An 18308-nucleotide genomic window follows, 5' to 3' on the forward strand; every position below is an offset into this window, starting at 1 on the left:
GATTTTATCACCCCTACAAAGACACCCTTGATAAGACTGCAAAGAGGCTGGTAGCTTCATCAGCTCCTTTTCAAACGCACAGCTCATGTGGTTTCCATAGTGTTTTGCCTCTAGACTACCTCCTGTCCCAAAGGGAAAATTATCAGAACAAGGATAATAAGAGAACTAAACCTCAAGGCTTGCTGAAAAAGAACAAAATCGCCAGCAGAGCAGAGAGAGCGCCTATGTTCTCAAAGCATGCATAAAAAAAGAGGATCCTGAACTGAGGGCAATTCTGGTCTAAGGTCAAAGAAAGCAAAGTTTACAGGAAAAGTAAAGGCAGAAAGAAACAAAAGCTTTATGACTGCCAGCCTTGTTCATCCAGATCTATTTGCTTCCTATACCAAAATCCCTTTCAAGACCTATTTTCCAACTGCTTGCAAAGCCTGCTCGTCTGTTTGTTCCATCTGCTCGCTCCAGCTCACGTTCCCTCGGAGAGGGACTGTATCTCGCCAGCAACTTCAGCACCGAGATTCTGGATTTGGAGAGGATTTAAGCTCCAGACAACCTAACGTGATAGTGAAGATAGAAGATGAGGTCCTATTTTAACACAATTTGTTCAAAGTCTTTTAATCCAAATCTGATTTTTAAGAAGTTACTGTATCTACAAAATGATGCAGATAGAAGACCCGAAAGAGCAGCATCTTTGAAACCCAGGGGACAAAAGTCAGGGTGACAGATCGAGACAGCGAGACAATTTTCCAAAATGGAGGCTTTAACAGAGTTGTGTAAGAGCTTTAAACATTATCTTGTTACTCTTTCCATTCACCATGCCAAATAGTCACTTTTACAGTCACTCTTCTCAGCTTTCAGAGCCAATTCCCTAATATTGGTGTTGTGGATTGTGCTGATAGAGCTACTCAGGAGAATCAAAGCTGATAATCTCAGAAATTAAGATTTGCACAATGATTAAAAAACATATTTCGCATCCCCAAAATTGTTTTCCCCAAGAAATTTCAGCTTTTCTTTATTTAAAATTGAAATGGTAAAGACATTCATGCCTTGTCCTAGTAACATGGGTCTAAGTAGGAAAAGAATGTTCAGTGTTTCTCTCTAAATGAGTATTTTTAAAGGAAGCGTTAAAGTAACTCAAAAGCCCAACATGATTTATGGATATAATTTATTTAATCACTAGTGTACCACAGATTCACACCAGGCCACTTCAGCCCAGCTCTTCAGAGACAATTCAGTTCAAGACATACTGAGTTCAGTTCCATGTAAACTAACCAAGAAGGTATTTAATAGGCAGCAAAGCACAGGGAAAAAAAAGTAACAAAAAAGTAAAAATCCATCACTTTATTTTCCAAAGAACTTTACTCTCATTCCTATTTGCCCAGCTGTGCGGAGAGTCCTTGCCCAAACTCGGAGCACTTATTCACCAGCCAAGAGCCCCCTTTCCCGCAAGATTCTGTGTAGATGCAACACGTGCTGCTGCAGCCCCCAATATCCCTGCAGCTCAGATGGTGCAAGATCAATCAAAGGCAGATAATTTATGCTGCTTGCTATGTTCCCCGAGGCTTCACTTCTGTTCTTCATATCCAGTTTGGAGAGCGAAGAAAGGCGGGGAAGGGTGTGGGGGGACTGTATTCCCCAGAGCACATGTTCTGCTGAGCTTCCCCAGCACACATTTATTTGCGCTGAGGAGTTATGTTAGTACCAAAATATCAGTCAGAAGCACTCTGACAGGATTTACAGTTATCTGCAAAGCTGACTAAGATCTTCCGATACTAGTCCAGTTCTGTCTGAATCAGAAGCTGAAGGCTCTACCGATTCCCCGCTGCCCAGGGAATGTGACCAAGCTGACAATCTGTCACGCGTTTTATATAAAGTCCAGCACAAAGGGAACCTCTGGCATCACTGCAAAGCGATTTGCATTCCAAATGACTCAACTGGGAGCAGCCAAAGTGCTACTGCTGCTTCTGACCCTGCGAGAGCCAAGGAGAACTGCAGAAAAGAAAAAATAAATTGTGCCTGGTTAACATACTGAAGCTCAGTGGAAACTGGGACTTGGTTCATCCATATTTTTGTCAGGGGCATCACCCTAAATAATTTTAGCAAGAGCTCCCTGTTTGAGAACAATTCAGGGTAGAAGGAGACACCGACTCTTTTATTTTAAGCACCTTGAAGCCTTACTTTTCTGAAACTTTTAGGCTGGAAAAAACTCCTCAGGTGAACACGGAAAGACCAAGTAGTTTTAAAAGTTAAAATATGGTCTTACAACACAATCTTAGGAAAAGCAATACTCTCCTCAGCCAAGAGCACAGTGTCCAGAGAAGACACCACAACGCTAACTAAAGCCAATGAACTATACACCCAACCATAGATGACAAGCTAGGACACACAGTAGGCATAAGATAAATATTGATGCCTGTAAATATAAATCATTTAATTGCCATCATCCAAGACCAGATAGCTCTGTCTAGTTTGCAATTTTACCACGTGCATATTTAATTAGAATAGTTACACAACTCTACATACGAAAGGGGATGAAGCTAGAATTAATCATTAAATCTGTGTAATATTACATTGGGAGAGGAGAAGAGAGGACTTGAAGGCCTTGTAAGGAAACTTCTTTGCTCGCTCTCGGATCTATCCATATCACTCAGAAATTCTCAAAGAGCACATTTAAAAAGCCATCTCAAAGAAAAATTACTAGTCTCATAACAAGCAATTAATTGTTTCCTTTTGTGTTTGTTTTGTTGGTTCTTGACTACCAAATGTTAGTCTGGAGCTCAAAAGATGGGATAACCCTGACCAAGCTGGAGAGGCACGGTTCAAAGAGCATCTTCCACTCATCTACCATCCCTGGGAGGATCCAGGGAATGGCAGCCTGGCTAAATGCATCTGCCACGCTGCTGATTTTTTAATTTATTTCTTTTTCCCCTGGGCTTGCCCAAGCAGCTGTCTGGTCAGTACTTGGGGAGTGGCATGGGTGTACGAGCAACCTGGCACCAAACTGCTGCTACTGCTGCAACGCTTCAGCACGTGGGGAGGGCAAAGCCTGGGATCCCACCCCAAGCTCAGCAAAATGTGGGACCTCCTGTAAGAGGCACTGAACTATTGTGATTTGATGTAACAAGGTTTGCAGAAAACTGAGAATTAAGCCTGACACTCGTAATAAAGGTTAGCCCTTTTCTCAGGGCTGGTATTTTCAGCGAAAGTCCTTGCCATTCAGAGACACCTGGACAGGTTGGAGGGCTGGGCAGGGAGAAATCTGATGAAGTTCAACAAGGGCAAGTGTAGAGTTTTGCACTTGGGAAAGAACAAGCCCATGTGCCAGCACAGGCTGGGGACTGACCTGCTGGAGAGCAGCGCAGGGGAAAGAGCCCTGGGGGAGCTGGTGGGCAGCAGGATGGCCATGAGCCAGCAGTGTGCCCTCATGGCCAAGAAGGCCAATGGCTTCCTGGCTGGGTTAGAAGGGGAGTAGCCAGTAGGTCGAGAGAGGTCCTCCTGCCCCTCTGCTCTGCCCTGGTGAGGCCACATCTGGAATCTTGTGTCCAGGTCTGGGCCCCTCAGCTCAAGAGAGACAGGGAACTGCTGGAGAGAGTCCAGCGCAGCCACAGAGATGATGGAGGGATGGAACATCTCCCTGGTGAGGAAAGGCTGAAGGAGATGGGGCTCTTTAGCTTGAGAAGAGGAGGCTGAGGGGTGACCTCATAAATGTTTATAAATACGTCAAGGGGGAGTGTCAGGGGGGCGGGGCCAGGGTCTTTTCGGCAACGTCCAATGACAGGACAAGGGGCAATGGGTACAAGCTGGAACATAGGAGGATCCACAAAAATACTAGAAAATACTTATCTGGGTAACTTCACTGGTGGAAATTTCAGAGTACTTCCTTTAAAAAAGCAAACAAACACCCCACCTTCCTAACAGAGGTTCAGAATGGTGCAGAAAGTCACTTGTTGGCTGGATTCAGGACATGAGCCAGACACCACCGTGCCGCTGCCTATTCAGCCACAATGGGAACTTCATTGTGGATAATGTAATTGAAAATAAAACTGCCCCTCTTGGCAAACCAGACTTCCCTACTCTTCCATTAAAATCCCGTAACTGATGCTAAGCATTCCTGAACACTTTATACCAGAAGTAAAAAAAAAATAAAGCAATACTCAGGAAAGGGATGAGTACTACTACTGCGACAGACAGATTTCTTAGAATAACATTAAGTAACAGCAAAAATACTCCAACAGAATTTAGGAGCCCATAAAACGTCAGTAAAGAAAACAGGAAAGCACAAATGAAGTGCTATGGTTATATATGAAGTTTTGAGAGACCAACTGGGAGTTCTGTGAGAACATTAGAAGACGTCTGGGCTGCAAGGGAGCAGAAGCAAAAATTGCCCCTACAAGGCAAGGGATTTAGCCACAGAGAGAGGGATTATCACCCATGGAAGCCACCAGGTGAGTGAGGCCAAGGGAAAAGGCACGCTGAGCCACATGCAGAAGCACACTGCTAGACAAGGTGGGCTTGGGGAGCACTGCTTTTAAAGATAAATCCCACAGCACTTGACGACCTTGGGGAAAAATACATAAATTATTCATTTACCTTGAAAATTTTAGTCCGATACAAAACAGAGAAATTCATTCTGAAGAAGTCTTACATTCTAAAATGGGCTTTTGGAAAAGCAGACACCAAGAGGAAGAGCCTTGACGTATCTTCAGAGTGATTAAAACAGGTCTAGCTGCGCATATTTTTATTTTGATCTAATCAGAAAGTACACAAGAGCACATCCAAGCTGTCAACACACAAGTGCAATCTCAAGAGTAAAAATACAGTTTTGAGATTATTTGAGATATCCCAAATCAAATAACTTCTGAAAACAGAAAAAAACCCCTTAATATTTGTCATTTATTTAGTTCTAAGCCAAGCAAGAATTTAATGCCAAGAATATCAATTTTAAAATGAGAGTGGATAGCATTTTAAAACATTTGCTTTCTGTTCCTTTTATAACATTGAAAATGTTGAATTGCTCTCTGTATGTAAACATTTACTTTAGGGTGCTGCCCTCGACAGATGCCTATTTCATGTAGTGTCAGACACTAGAACAGATGTTACAACACGACCATGAGAAAATCGTAAAGGACAGCAGGATAGGAAACTGTTACCCAAACGTCAGGCTGTCACAGTCTGTATCAATTAAATACAACCAGTGGAACAACTAGCTATCCCCAAACATCAAGCAGATATTTGCAGGAAACACAAATCTCTTTGCTACACAAACCTCTGCAAAACTACCTGCGAAGACCAAAATAAACAGCTTCTGAAGTTAAACCTTCAATTCTGACTTGTCTGCTCTGGAGGACAAAGAAGTAGATATTCAAGTTTAGTGAGGAACCAAAACACAGCCAATTTATGTCTGAAGAACACTCAAAACCCTTACCTGACTGCAGCAAAAAAGAGCTGCAACAGATTTCACTCTGCCAGGCCAGGAAAAGGCACTGCACTCCGAACATGACTGCACACACTTGAGGTTTTGGCAGTGTACCACACACTGCTGGGCTGCTGACAGACGTGTACCAAGTCCTGCTCCCTTAAGAAGAGTGGGCATATATAACTGAGGCACATGATTAGAAAAACAGAAGCAGCAAAAGTAGCTCTCCAAAGGTGGGTGTAGCACAATTAACTTCAAAACAAGTACTAAAGCCTAATCGATTCGTGTTGTTCTAGCCTGTAGCACATTAAATTAAGTCCATAGGTAATAAATAGTAATCTTAAAAGCATAAGTGATGTTTCCGATGCTCCCCCTCCTTTATTAAACAAGGAAGGATACCTCAGCATAACATTCCTGCCATATTTTCTATCAGTTTTACAATCTGCTATGACCAAGAATTCCTCAAAGGAGAGCTAAGCAGCAAAATCAGTTGCTGAAACCATCGGGCTCTATTGGATGACAACTGCAGGCACGTTATTTCGTAACCCGGTTGCTCTACCCTGACGCTCAGGGCGATGTTTGCTAAGGAGAAACCTGCGTAAGGATCACCACAGGCAGTCACAGCCACAACCTCCAGCCTCAAGCCCAAGCTGTGCCTGTACACGTGAGACGAAGTAGCTCTGCCCCCACGTCTCCTCCAGCCTGGCGAGGTCCAGCTGCCTCCCCGCTACACTCCACTCAGGAAAACCAACGCTTTCACAGTCTTCCCAAAGCTGGAACTAGGATGGAGAAGGGAGGCTTAGACTTTGGCTTCATGGCACATCGTCTCCTCTCCACCAGCCTCACCCAGAGAGCTCCTTTCTATCTTCTGTCTGAAGTCATAAGCACTAAGCACTGCTGGAAGGATTAACATCCTTCTACTTAAGATACAAGATGCAGCCACCTCTTCTCTGAGCCAAGTTCCCAAATCTCTGCCCCATCTTGATTTTGGAAAGCAAGAAAACACAATTTCAACGTTTCTGATGGGCAGCAGGACAGAATCTTGGCTGGGGGGAAGCACCCAAAGGGAGAACATCTCCATCTCCGGGACCAGAACCGCAGCAGATGCCACTGAAAATGGTGAGGACATCACTTTCAGGTGTTGTTTTTCTTCTCCTTCTCCACTTTTGACTGCCTTGATCATTTTACTTACATCATATATTCCTTTTATGCAGAAGGACTATTATCGTCTAGGAACTATATTTATATACATGTTTTGAGTCCACATGACCCTTTGGGTTCTTTACCCTAGCAAACCCAGGCCTAGATAAGGGAAAAGCAGACGGATGTTGCAACGACTACAGACAACTCACACAACTTTTTTTTTTTCTTTTAGCAATGCCTCTTTACATCTAGTCATATTACAATTCTTTTTTTTAAATGAAATGGACAGTCTACTTAAATAATGCTGGAAGAATATAAAAAAATTTGGTGCAAAGACATTTATCAGTTTATCATCCCCCTTCTGCAATCTGTGGATGGAGTTATTTTTTCATTCACAGTTTTACAAGGCATTGAACTATGTATTATGGCGAGTAAACTGCTGTTGCAGTTTCCAATTTAAGGAATACTTTTGCTGTTAGGGTTTTAGCATGCTAACAAAGTAGACCAAATTTTATATTCAAACTCTGAGCAAACGTAAATTAATAAAAAGCAGAAGATTCACATTAGGTTTTGACTAGGGAAATGGTGTAATCCTAACACGACGCACTACTGAAAAAGAAGTTATTCCTATCACACTTTCACATACTTTGGAAATACATAAGGCTTTCTATCTTCAGAAGATGTTTCTGCTTATTTGAAAACAACCTTCCTTCACGTATACGTCTACGCAATGTCCAAAACCTGTTACCTTAGATCTGGATTTAACACCCAGTCACCAAGTGCGATGTCACATTCTTGATTAAACAATAACACTAACGTAATGTAGACCTTGCTGGCCCATTCATCAGCTTAAGGCACACTTGGATTTTGCTAACTGAAAGTCTCCGCAATCTTTCATTCTGTAGCGTGAGCAGGTGCTAGTAGGTGGCTTCCATTTTGCTATTTCTGGAGAGCAGTTTGCTTTCCCGGTAAAGCTGGAGCTAAAACCCCGAGCATTTCCAAGAAGGGTAATCTGTCATGCTCATGTGTTTTCTACCTCCAGACAACTTCCATGCGGACTCATCAATCTGGCCAGTCATTCCAAACCAATTCAGTAAAGCACAAAAGAGAAACGGCAAGGGAGCCTTACCCAAGGGACACTACAAAATATTTCAAGAGCTTCATAAATAGGGTATTAATAGATTAATATCAAATTTGATTCCACTGAATCCATAGATTTTTAGGGACTACTCTGTTGCCAGAGCTCAGACTTTGGATAAGAAAAAGAATGTAATTACTTACAGCCACTAACAGTCCCGTGGGCCTTTTCACAGTCACAGAACTAATTACCCTTTCAGCTGGCTAAGGAAAAATGAGCCCAACTGCTTTTATTTCAGTTGTGGATGAGGCAGAAACCATGCAGAAACACTGGTAAGAAGTTCTGCAAGGCACTGAGGCTCTGTCAGCTTTGTAAGGGGGCTTCCCTGGCTTGTCGTGAAGAGACAAGAACTCCTTTACAGTCCAGAATCTGTGCTTCAAACCCACTCCTCTCCACATCTCATTATGTGTCAGACGCCTCCGTCTACTGTGAGACAGATTTTCCCGATTGACACACCTCCAAGAAACGCAGTGGGAAACAGGATTAACTATAATGCTGTCAACACTTGTGTCCTGCATCTTCGACTAGCAAATATAAACAGTATAAACCGATCAAAGATATGTAAACTATGGCAAGAATATTGATTGTCCAACCCAAACCACTGCACGGTAAGTCTTGCCTTTTTCTAAGCTTCAACTTTCATGATTCATCCCTCCTTCCTTTTCACTAATATTCCAGAGTGAGTAAATAATAATAAACCATAATAACAATATTGTAATACACAATAAAATTAGGTTTGAGCTGTGGATTAGAACTAGGTCTCTCAGTAGTCCAGGGCAAGTTTTGCAGCGGATTTGGTACAGAGCCGAAATATTCGTCAGCACGCGTTTGCGCAAAATAATCTGCAATGCGCCCTGCCATAGCTTTCACGCCTCAGTTCAGCTTAGAGTTACGTAAAGAGACATTTGTGAGGAAAAGGCAAGCAGCAGAGGAAGAGAAGTGCTGCACGCCGCCAGCGCGCCCCGACCGAGGCCAGCGGTGCCGGATGGATCCCTGCAGCCCACGCTGCCCGCCCCGCGTTAGGGCAAGAACGTGGAACAGCCATTAGATGGCAACAACTCCAAATTACTTCTTGTTCCTCCTGCCTCTGACCCAGTGACCTAAAATCATCCAGGTAAAATATACTCGGGTCTATCGCAGTTCAAGGCAAGTAGAGACCTCGCTTCCGGCGCCTGTGCACCTTCTAAGATTGATCCTGGTGTCTACAGCTTGTCCTAAAGACTTTAAAAGATCTACCTGTATCAGGTAAATCCTCTGAAAAAGGTACTATATTAGAAGTTGTTTAAACACTGCAGAAAATGTCTTCAGCACTGATAAAGAGCAGTTAATAAAACCAGCAACTCCATACTTCCTTCTATATTTGTTTATCTTTCTGTTCGTGTTTGTTCTACAAATTCCGAGTATGAAACTTTAAATTCAGAGACGTCTTTGGTTTGCATCCTTTTTCTGTAAATCCAAATAAAGTCTAGATTTTAATAGAGAAGTTGAGTATAAAATTTAACTATTATGTACTTCTCAGGACTGTCTCCACCACACAAAAAGAATGAAAATGCTGTTTTACCTGCATTTCCTTCCTATTCTCATAATTGATCATAAAGCAGACAGCTACTACATATTTTCTCTACCACACATGCTCTTTTTTACATTAGGCATTATTTGTTCTGCTTTAACAGAAGTAGCTAGCAAAACCACTCATAAAACTGCCTTCCTGCCACGGATATCTTAGTCTAACACAACAGTGTTGGGAAAAAACGTCCTTCACTTAGAGTGATAGAGGACATTCACAAGAAAGTGTAAAGTAAGTTTATTTTACATGCACACCTTAACACATACAAGGATATAAAGAAAGAAAATCATGTTGCAAACAATATTAACAGAGGTTTATTTATTTATTAAAAAGTTCACCAACTCCTTAAGGTCAATACCTGCTTGAAAATTCAATTTGAAGTCAAAGGGGCAAAGACTTAATGGACTATCACACAAGAAAAAGCAAATTCTGGTACCAGCAATAGACACTGTTCATGTGACATGGTGATGATAGACTGATTGAAGAGTGACAGCTGCTATCCAGCCACCAGCAGGAATATTCTGCTAAGTACTATGTTGAGTACGGACAAATTTCCATAATATTAAAATTCTCAAATGTGTCTTCAAGCATAAAATAACTTAAATAAAATATTAATCCCATAGGCGAGAACTGCTTACTGAGCTCTTTTCATAGGGAATCACCTCTCTGCAGGTGGGCAACATCCATAAATCTCTATAATATTTGACTTATTTTTAGCACAGGCGTTGCCTAAGCTGGTGATTGGAATTCACACACACATCAAAGTCAGAAAGCTTTCATGGAGTGTGCATTATCAGCAGCTGCCACTTTCCTCTCTGCTTCACCAGGAAGACAGAATATTCCTAGAGGTTTGGTGCACAGCAGTACAAAAAATATGTTACAGTGATATAAAATGACACAAGGCCTATTTTCACATGCCTATGGAAAGAAAATACAGAGCCATGAACCTCCTTATCATCACAGAGTTGCAAAATTGCCTTGTGAAGAATGCATTTTTAAAAGAACAGTGGAATACTTGGTGGTTCACCTTCATTTTCACTTTATATCGACTCTATTTAACACATTTAACTGAATCAGCAGCAGAACAGGGTCAACTCCTCCCAACCTTTAGGGATAGAAGATACTAAAGAGAAGAGTTGTAGTGTACTGGAATATCTAACTAGCAGATGATGTGGTGGTTCACCACTTAAGAAAAGGAGCAGTAATATGGTTGAAAATGCAGGAAGCAGAAGACCAGAGGGGGCCTTGAACATGTGTCTGCACAGGCTGATCACGTAAGCACAGGTTCGTGGATCTATATCCCACTTGGAACAACTCTCGCCGAGGGGAATGCAGGATTGTGAACCTTCCCGGTGCTGAGGCTAATGCCAAAGGACCAGCCTACACCTCGGTTACACACACTTGCAGTTCCTACACCGAGCAAACAGGAAGTTATTTATAGGAAGCTCTGCAAAGCGCAGATCGCTCAGGAGATCCCGTACATGACCCCAATGCAATCAAAACAAAAGCTGTGGAGTGCCATTCCTCTTCGTCGTGGTGCTGTGCTAAGGGGGCACTTGAGCTCCAGATAATGACTTTTAGTCTGTCACGTATCTGGAACACTTCACGCCCAATATTAATTTTGAGATAGTGCCTGCATCTCAAACTGGTGACAGAGATTCCAGTGTATGAGAGACCGAGTACATGCGGCTAAAAACCAGTATCTCAAACACTCACAGATAAAATACGTATCATCTCCAGTGACTAATTTTTTAAAGCTTTCCATGAGTAAGCGTAAATATTTGAAAGTCAACATCCTGAAGACAGTATTAGCTTTTTTTCCAAATATCTGAACAGCTTATAAGACACCATTTTATCCACAGCAGCTCTCCCATTCTATAACTTGAGACGTTAATTCAATCTCCCAGGACCACGGGACCTACTGATGTCATTTTAAAGGCAACACACTGGTCTTCAGAGCTGAAACATTGAGGGAACTCGGATTTCCTAACAGAAGACAGACAGCATCCCATTGCTATGAAAGCACCTGCCAAATCTAACATCCGTGCAACAGAGAAGGTATTAAAGCCATAATCAAACCCATTATATGATTTAATGTGTAGTAGAGCAAACGATGCTAGAGCTGTATTGTTACTGGTAGTCTTCTTTTTCTGCCACAGCGAGGCATTCCAGGCCACAGGAGTCACAAATAATTGCTAAGCAGACACTGCCAACCTTACAGTTTCACAGGTATTTCAAAGAGAGGTGAGAGCTGAAAGTTTAGGAGGTTACTACATCAGCAGAGAGAGAAGTGGCAAAACACCAGAAGAGAAAGGTGGTAAGAAGTGTTTGACTAGAATATGGGACTTTTTGCCTACAGATTACTTGTAAAAAAAACATTTAAGGAAGGTACTTAAGATAAAAATGGATTGTCAACGGGCTTTGAATTGCCACACAGAGGTCAAAATCTCCCTGGAAAATTCCTGTGGTATGCAGAACTGGGAAGGTCAACCCCCTACTAAACCAGAAGAAGCCACAAGACTTTTGTCTTCTTTAAAAGGGAGAGAAAGCAGCAACCAGAGTGCTTCTTTAACAGAAGAATTCATTCCTAATTGCGTGACAATATGCAGAGCAATAATTAGGAAATTCCAGTTTCCAAGCAACCCCCTGTTTAAAAGGACTGAAAATATTCTAGGAAAAAAAAAAAAAGCACAGTACAGCCATTAAAAAACAGAAATATGCCTTTCATGATTAAGCTCGATAACTCCAAATAGTGAAAACCTTCCGGGAAAATGAAAAATGTTATGAGAATTCCAAAAATAATTTTTAACCAAGGAGAATATTTATATATAAGGCTCCCAAAGGCTAGAGCAATTCACTGGTAACAGCAAAATTTTCCACATAAATAGCCCTAAAAAAGTAGAAATCTGTAGAAATCCAGATTTGCAGCATTATTCTAGACCAGCAATAGTCTAATTCTAGTCCACTTACAGAAGCAACTGCTCTCCAAACCACTAAGTTTTGCTGATTCCTGCACGGCACTCAAAGACGCATCACAGAAAGGCAACCCTCCGTAAATCGTCATTAAAAGACGTGTGCAAGCTCAGATTCCAATATAACTGTTAACATTTGATAGGCCCCACCACAACAGCCCGTTAAAGACATGCTACTATCAAAACTCTTCAGGTAGAAACACCTTGAAAAATTCAGGTTTGAAACAGTTTGCTCTCAAGATCTTACTCAAACACCGTATCCCCACTGCAGAGGAAAGTGTTCCTCACTGGATAAAATCTGTGCTAAAGGAAAATAAATTTTCAGAACGATTGGCTTGTTTTGCTACATTGCATACATGTAAACTTCATTAGAGAACCGGCTATTTCAACTAGCACCCGTGCACTGCCAAGAGCTCTTTAGCAATAGTTTATGTGGCAACAGAGAACTTGGGGAAAAAGGAGTCATAGTGAGAGAGACTCCGGCTTATTTACCTTGATGAGTCATTGTGACAGGTTCTTCACTGGATATATTGTTGTAAATGACCACAGCTGTGGCATTATGTGAAGCTGCTCGCAGTATTTTCTCTCTAAATGTACAGTTTCCTCGCTGTAGTAAAGCAATCCACTGCTTGGTGTTTGGTGGAACCTGGAAACGTGTTCGAGGGTCACAGCCCAGGCGATCTGCAACTGAAATGGGAAACACATTTACACACACAGCAGTTTGTTCCAACAGGCAAAAAAAGAAGAAAATAAAAAACTAACTCCAAGTTTTGCTGAATTACTTAACATTATGCACCAGGAAGCCACTCTCCTCTCGTTAATAAAGCCTAAAGATAACTGCATTGTTATGAAAAGGTCTTTTTATAAAGTCTCGCACCTTGAAAGCCGTGTCTATATGCCTGAGAATTAGGCTCACTAACATAAGCTATTTTTAACTCTAGTGCTGCTAGAACAATTAATTCAGATTCGAATCAATACCTGCCTAGAGGCTGAAAAACATCAGAATATGGCTCATAAGCTACAGGCATTTACAAAACAGCTGTTTATCAGCCATTCTGGGGAGTATAACCTTTTTTTTTTTCTTTCTAATGCAGTCACAAATACAACTGCAGTGGGAAGTACAACTAAACAAAGGAGGTCGTGAAAACGAGATTTCAGAGTTATCTGCCATGTGCAGGCTACTGTTAGAAAAGGACAGTATCAAAAGCTGATCTTGTAAAAGCCCAGCAGCCAACGCCGGCTTTTTACGTGTGCACATTTTGTCTACAAGGAAGCGCATTCAAATTCATGGAGAAACAAACGGTTTTGCAAGCGCAATGCACTCAAGTTGTCAGAGAAACAGGTATTGCTGGTGTAAAGGAAGAGTAACAGAAATGGCAAGTGTCAGATGACTGAAAATCGAGGGTATGCAAAGCTCTTTTGTCCTTTCTGATGCTGTAATGGAGCCTGGAACAATCCAACCCCCCCAGAGCTCTGTACCAAAAGCACAAAAAGCAAGGCAGAACATAACTTCAGGGCAGAGCAGCTGAAACTGATGAAAGACATTTCTGTTTACACCACTGGAACCACCCAGTTTAGTCTGATACACTGGTCCTATCATTAATGGATTTTAGAAATGGAGAGACAACAGCATCTTGCAATATAAATATATTTACCCTTTCAAATGACAAGAGAATAAGAGTCTTTGGCTACTAAAAATGGTTGGGATAAACAGTGATTTTCCAAGACATAAACAAGCAATTTATTCGCATAATAGCTCTGAAAGCATTAAGGAATTGAGTTCTTCAGCACAGACTATGAGATTTCAGCACAAGATCTACCACAAAAAAAAAATCCTGTTTAACATATTAGCTGGAAACAGAACAAAAGATATTTTTAAGCATTCTCAGCTTAACATAGCTCAGGTTAAAACCTGCAACAAAGGAGATTCAAATAGCTACAAGATCTTTTCTGAAAGAAAAAAATAATAATCTTTTGCTTGCCTGAAGAAAACTAGCGTGGACAAATCTATATGGTGGCAGCCGTTCAGGAAGTCGTTGCATCTCTTAATTTGGACAAGAAGTGCCTCTCCCTGTTCCCCTGGAAGGAGGGTGGGGAGCCAGATGCAAGCACATCCTTTCCCCAATTGTTTTTCAAGGCTGTATCAGACATTTCGGACGCAGAGGGCTCTCTGCCCTGTTTTTGTATTGATGCTTTTGTTTTATACAGAGATCAGGGGAAATCTGAAATGCAGATGCCCGGAGTTGAATTTTACGGAACATTTCCTTCCACGGCCCTGACATTATTCCTCAAATCCCTTTGGAAATTGCTACCTAGCGCTGACCCACACGCGTGCTGGGGACAGCAATGAACAGCAGTGATCACAGGACGGCACTTTCTTACCAACTGCACTTTTGTAACTTGTCCTTGTAGCCTTCAATTTTGGGATAACAGTGCATTTTTTTTTAAAAAAAAGGAATTCCAGTTCTTTTTGAAAATGTGATAGAACCACAGCATACCTTGGTATCTTCTGTTAAGATAAAGCAGTTTGCAGTCCAACGCACGCTTCCCCCTTGCCTAAAATATTTCCACTTAAAAATGCAGGAGGGTGAAATCACCAGCAGATTGTGACAGGAAGTTTCTAAAGCCTTAAAAGTTAAAAATCCCACCCTTCTCCAGTGAAATCAGATTCTAAAATCTCAGGTGTGATACATCCTTTGCAGGATAGCATTCAATAAATGGCCACAGTTCCACAGAATCTCCTCAAACTATCAAAATTAACACTGAAGGTAGACACTACAGCCAACATAAATTTACTTTAAGTACAAGATGGGTGAAAACGGTAATCCTATGGATTGTGTGCAGTTTGCTTCGGTACAGTCACGCCCAAAACCTAAAATAACAAGTGAAAACAAAACTGGCCACAAAAAATAGGGTTATTGGCTACTAGAATGAAAAAAAAAAAAGCAATGAAAGGTAAAAGGCACCCTGAAGAGGGAGGCAGCATTCTCAGAAGTCCGTTAGACAGTTCAGTTTTTACAGGAAAAAAAAATAAAAATGTATGTAGGCACCTTTCAGTCTGTACTGCTCAATATTTTTAGCTTAAAAACTGTCAGAGAAAGAGGTAAGAGCTAATAGAAGTTGCATCTGTGGGAAAAGTAGTACAAAATTTTCTACCACGGTAGAGATCAAAGTCTCATTCAGCTGTGGACAGAGCTACGAAACATTACTGGATAGAGCAACAGGATTAGGAAATAAGATACTAAGAGATAAAAGCTTTCCTGATATAGACCAACAAACACCACTCAAATGCATACAGCATGTTATTCCTGACAAGGTGGATTCAGTGTGTCCTGATGAAAAATTAACAGCTGACAATATTATTTTTGCCCCATTTAAGCAATACAAAAACATATAGGAGAATGTGGTTGGTTTAGATAAACCTGAGCTGAGTAACTGCAAGTCCCTTGAGATTTAGTAAGAAGTCACAACGCACTTTTCTTCACATTAGCAGCCTAGTGCACCACAGAAACGTTAAAGTAACCTTTTCACTTTTAACTAAATAAAATTCGGGGACAATAGCGGAAAGCCTGCATTTTTCTGCTTGTCTTTTCAATAGATTTAATACACTCTGAAAGGACTGTAAGTCTTATAATCACGGTCACCCCTCTAACATCGCGAGCTGGCTAAAATAAACCATCTGCTATACACCCAGGCACATCAGCTGGCATTGTAAGGGACACAGATAAACAAACAGCATCAGCAAGAATCATCACTGATAGCTCTCATTATCATGCCATCTATGCTCTCTTGTCCAAAGTCCAATTAGGATCTAAAAGACTGGGGCTTGCAAGTATTACCTGGATGATGTCCATGCCAGAATGAAAAGCGACTTCACATTAAATTAAAGTCATTCTATAGCAAGTCACTCGTGCATAAAAAGATACGATCAGAAGTCACTCATGTAATTTCATTATTTCAGAAGATATAAGTATAAAGAAAGCCATCTGAGTGTGTTTCCCTATAGATGCACTACTTTTCTAGCTTATTTGAAACAGAAGTAATTTGCCTTTCTTTTCTCCAGGTCTACCTGTGTACCATGAACGTGCTGGCAAAATCCCAATTTTCTGTTAGAAGTGGCAGCCTGCTGGGTTCAAGAGCTATGTACAATGTTGTCATAAATCTCTCTCTCCCCATCACAAGCCCAAGAAGATCCTCTTTACAGATGCATCAGCTGTGATTTAAGTATCTACCGTTAGGCTGCATGGCTTTTTTCAATTTTAGGAGAACTTCAGTTTCCTCCGGCAGACCACACAGGACTGCTCAACTTTCATCTAACTTCTCCTCCTTAAGAATTTTTTTTAAGTCCAAGAGCGCTTTCTGCTAAAGGACTAATGTTTGTGATGGCATTTTAGGGATTCATACAAAAAGAATAGTGCATAATGCACCAGATCCAACCAGGTTTCCTCAACCACTGAAGCACTGCCAAGCTCACATTAGCACAGCGACAGTACTTTCCTCCTCATCTTTTCCAATTGCTTGACCAGGTCCTTTGGCCCTCTCCCATAAGAGGATTGGCCTTTTTGCAGGGCAAAAGTGAAATTAATAGGTCAGTGGTCAGAGGCTTTGTCAGAAGTACGCACCTGCCTGAATGCAGACTGTCTCCTACATTGGAACCGCAGCTGGATTTGCTTTCTCTCACGTACCGTGTGTTTATGTTGCTCTTGCATTGCTTAGAACGCAGCTTGATGTCTCTCTTCAGCTAAGGCTGCTGCACTGACTCTTACCAGACTTTATCTCCTTTTCAAAGAAAAGGCCAGTGCCATGATCCCACACCCTGGCAATTAACTATTCTATCCATAGGTTTTTTTTTCTTTTTCTTTTCTTTCTTTTAAAGGTCAGGTATCTCGATATTGATCGCATCTTAGCTAATACTCTGCTCTCCGAGGCCAGCACCAGTTGCCAGAGCTGGTCTGTCTCAGCTAGACATACAGAAACGATTTTCAAGTCTGACCTTCCATCGCTGTAATACAATAGGTGGAGAGACACCACCGAGAGCTTGAGGGGCAGCAGATCCCAGAGACTCGTTGGGAAGGAGAACGGGAGGATGCTGTCCCACACCAAAGCATTCCTTCCCGCCAGCGGGCACAGCCCTGGCAGGTGCTACACCGAAAACACACCTGACTGGTAAAACAGCCAGCCTTGTGCAACACGGTAATTATAACCCTGTGATAACCTTTCCAGAAAAGGAATTCCACTGGGAAATTCACAGAAGTAACTCAGCAGAACGGATGGATTCTTATTTCAAGGAAGGGTACTAGTTATTTCCTACTCCGTGAGGGTCTGATACATGCAATACATTTCTTTCAACGTGTTACTACTTGTGTCATTATCAGTGTAGTCCTTACTCAAGCCAGTCATAATTCCCACTTTTAAAAAGTGAGTTACAATAAAACGACATTTTATTTTCAGAGCTATTTCAGGTAATTGCTTCGACTAAATCTAGCTTTGACACTGAAAGAAACCCTTTGAGCAAGAGGTAATCTTATTCGAGGGAAGAAGTTAAACAAAAGAAAATCACTAAAGCTTAGAAGAGTCCTGTAATAGTTCAGATTTAATCTTGTGAGCTCAGTAAGCATACTGCAATTATGGCTATAAACTCCAATATGTAACCTCCACTTCTGTTATCAATTAATGTCTACTAATTAAGCTGGATACTGAGACCTACAGTAATGGAGGGATGTTCGGCACAAGATTTTTCTTCCACTACTCTATCAATATATTTCCTTGTTGCACTACCCTCAAGCTTACTGTTTTGCATCCTGGGCCAGAAAGGAACACAAAATTCTATCTGAATGCTACCTAAAGCTCTGCAGTTACCAGGAAACTGGCATTTTAAGCCTTCTGCAGCTAAAACTTGTTCACACAAAGTGTTTATGAAGCGTCAGATGCTACAAAACCCTGTGGTTACAGCATTCCGCACCAGATACACCTCCGTTCCCAACACCATGCCAATACCGTTTCTGCCCCACTTCCACCTTTTTCTAACATACATTCTTCCTCAAGTTCTTTCTGCATGTCCAGCCACAACCCTACTAC

The 18308-nt window shown here is 41.6% G+C and overlaps 1 protein-coding gene across 1 annotated transcript in view; it reads right to left on the reverse strand.

Annotated features, from left to right (window-relative positions):
* Positions 1-12913, reverse strand: part of RNF130 (ring finger protein 130) — a 32650-nt gene extending 19737 nt beyond the window's left edge. Inside the window, exon 1 of the mRNA XM_009870145.1 lies at positions 12723-12913. Within this exon, the coding sequence (XP_009868447.1) occupies positions 12723-12735 (13 nt within the window). The 5' untranslated portion in view covers positions 12736-12913. The remainder of the gene's footprint in view (positions 1-12722) is intronic.
* Positions 12914-18308: the final 5395 nt, after the last annotated feature.

This window comes from Apaloderma vittatum, unplaced genomic scaffold (assembly GCF_000703405.1).
Source record: "Apaloderma vittatum isolate BGI_N311 unplaced genomic scaffold, ASM70340v1 scaffold9050, whole genome shotgun sequence".
NCBI lineage: Eukaryota > Metazoa > Chordata > Aves > Trogoniformes > Trogonidae > Apaloderma > Apaloderma vittatum.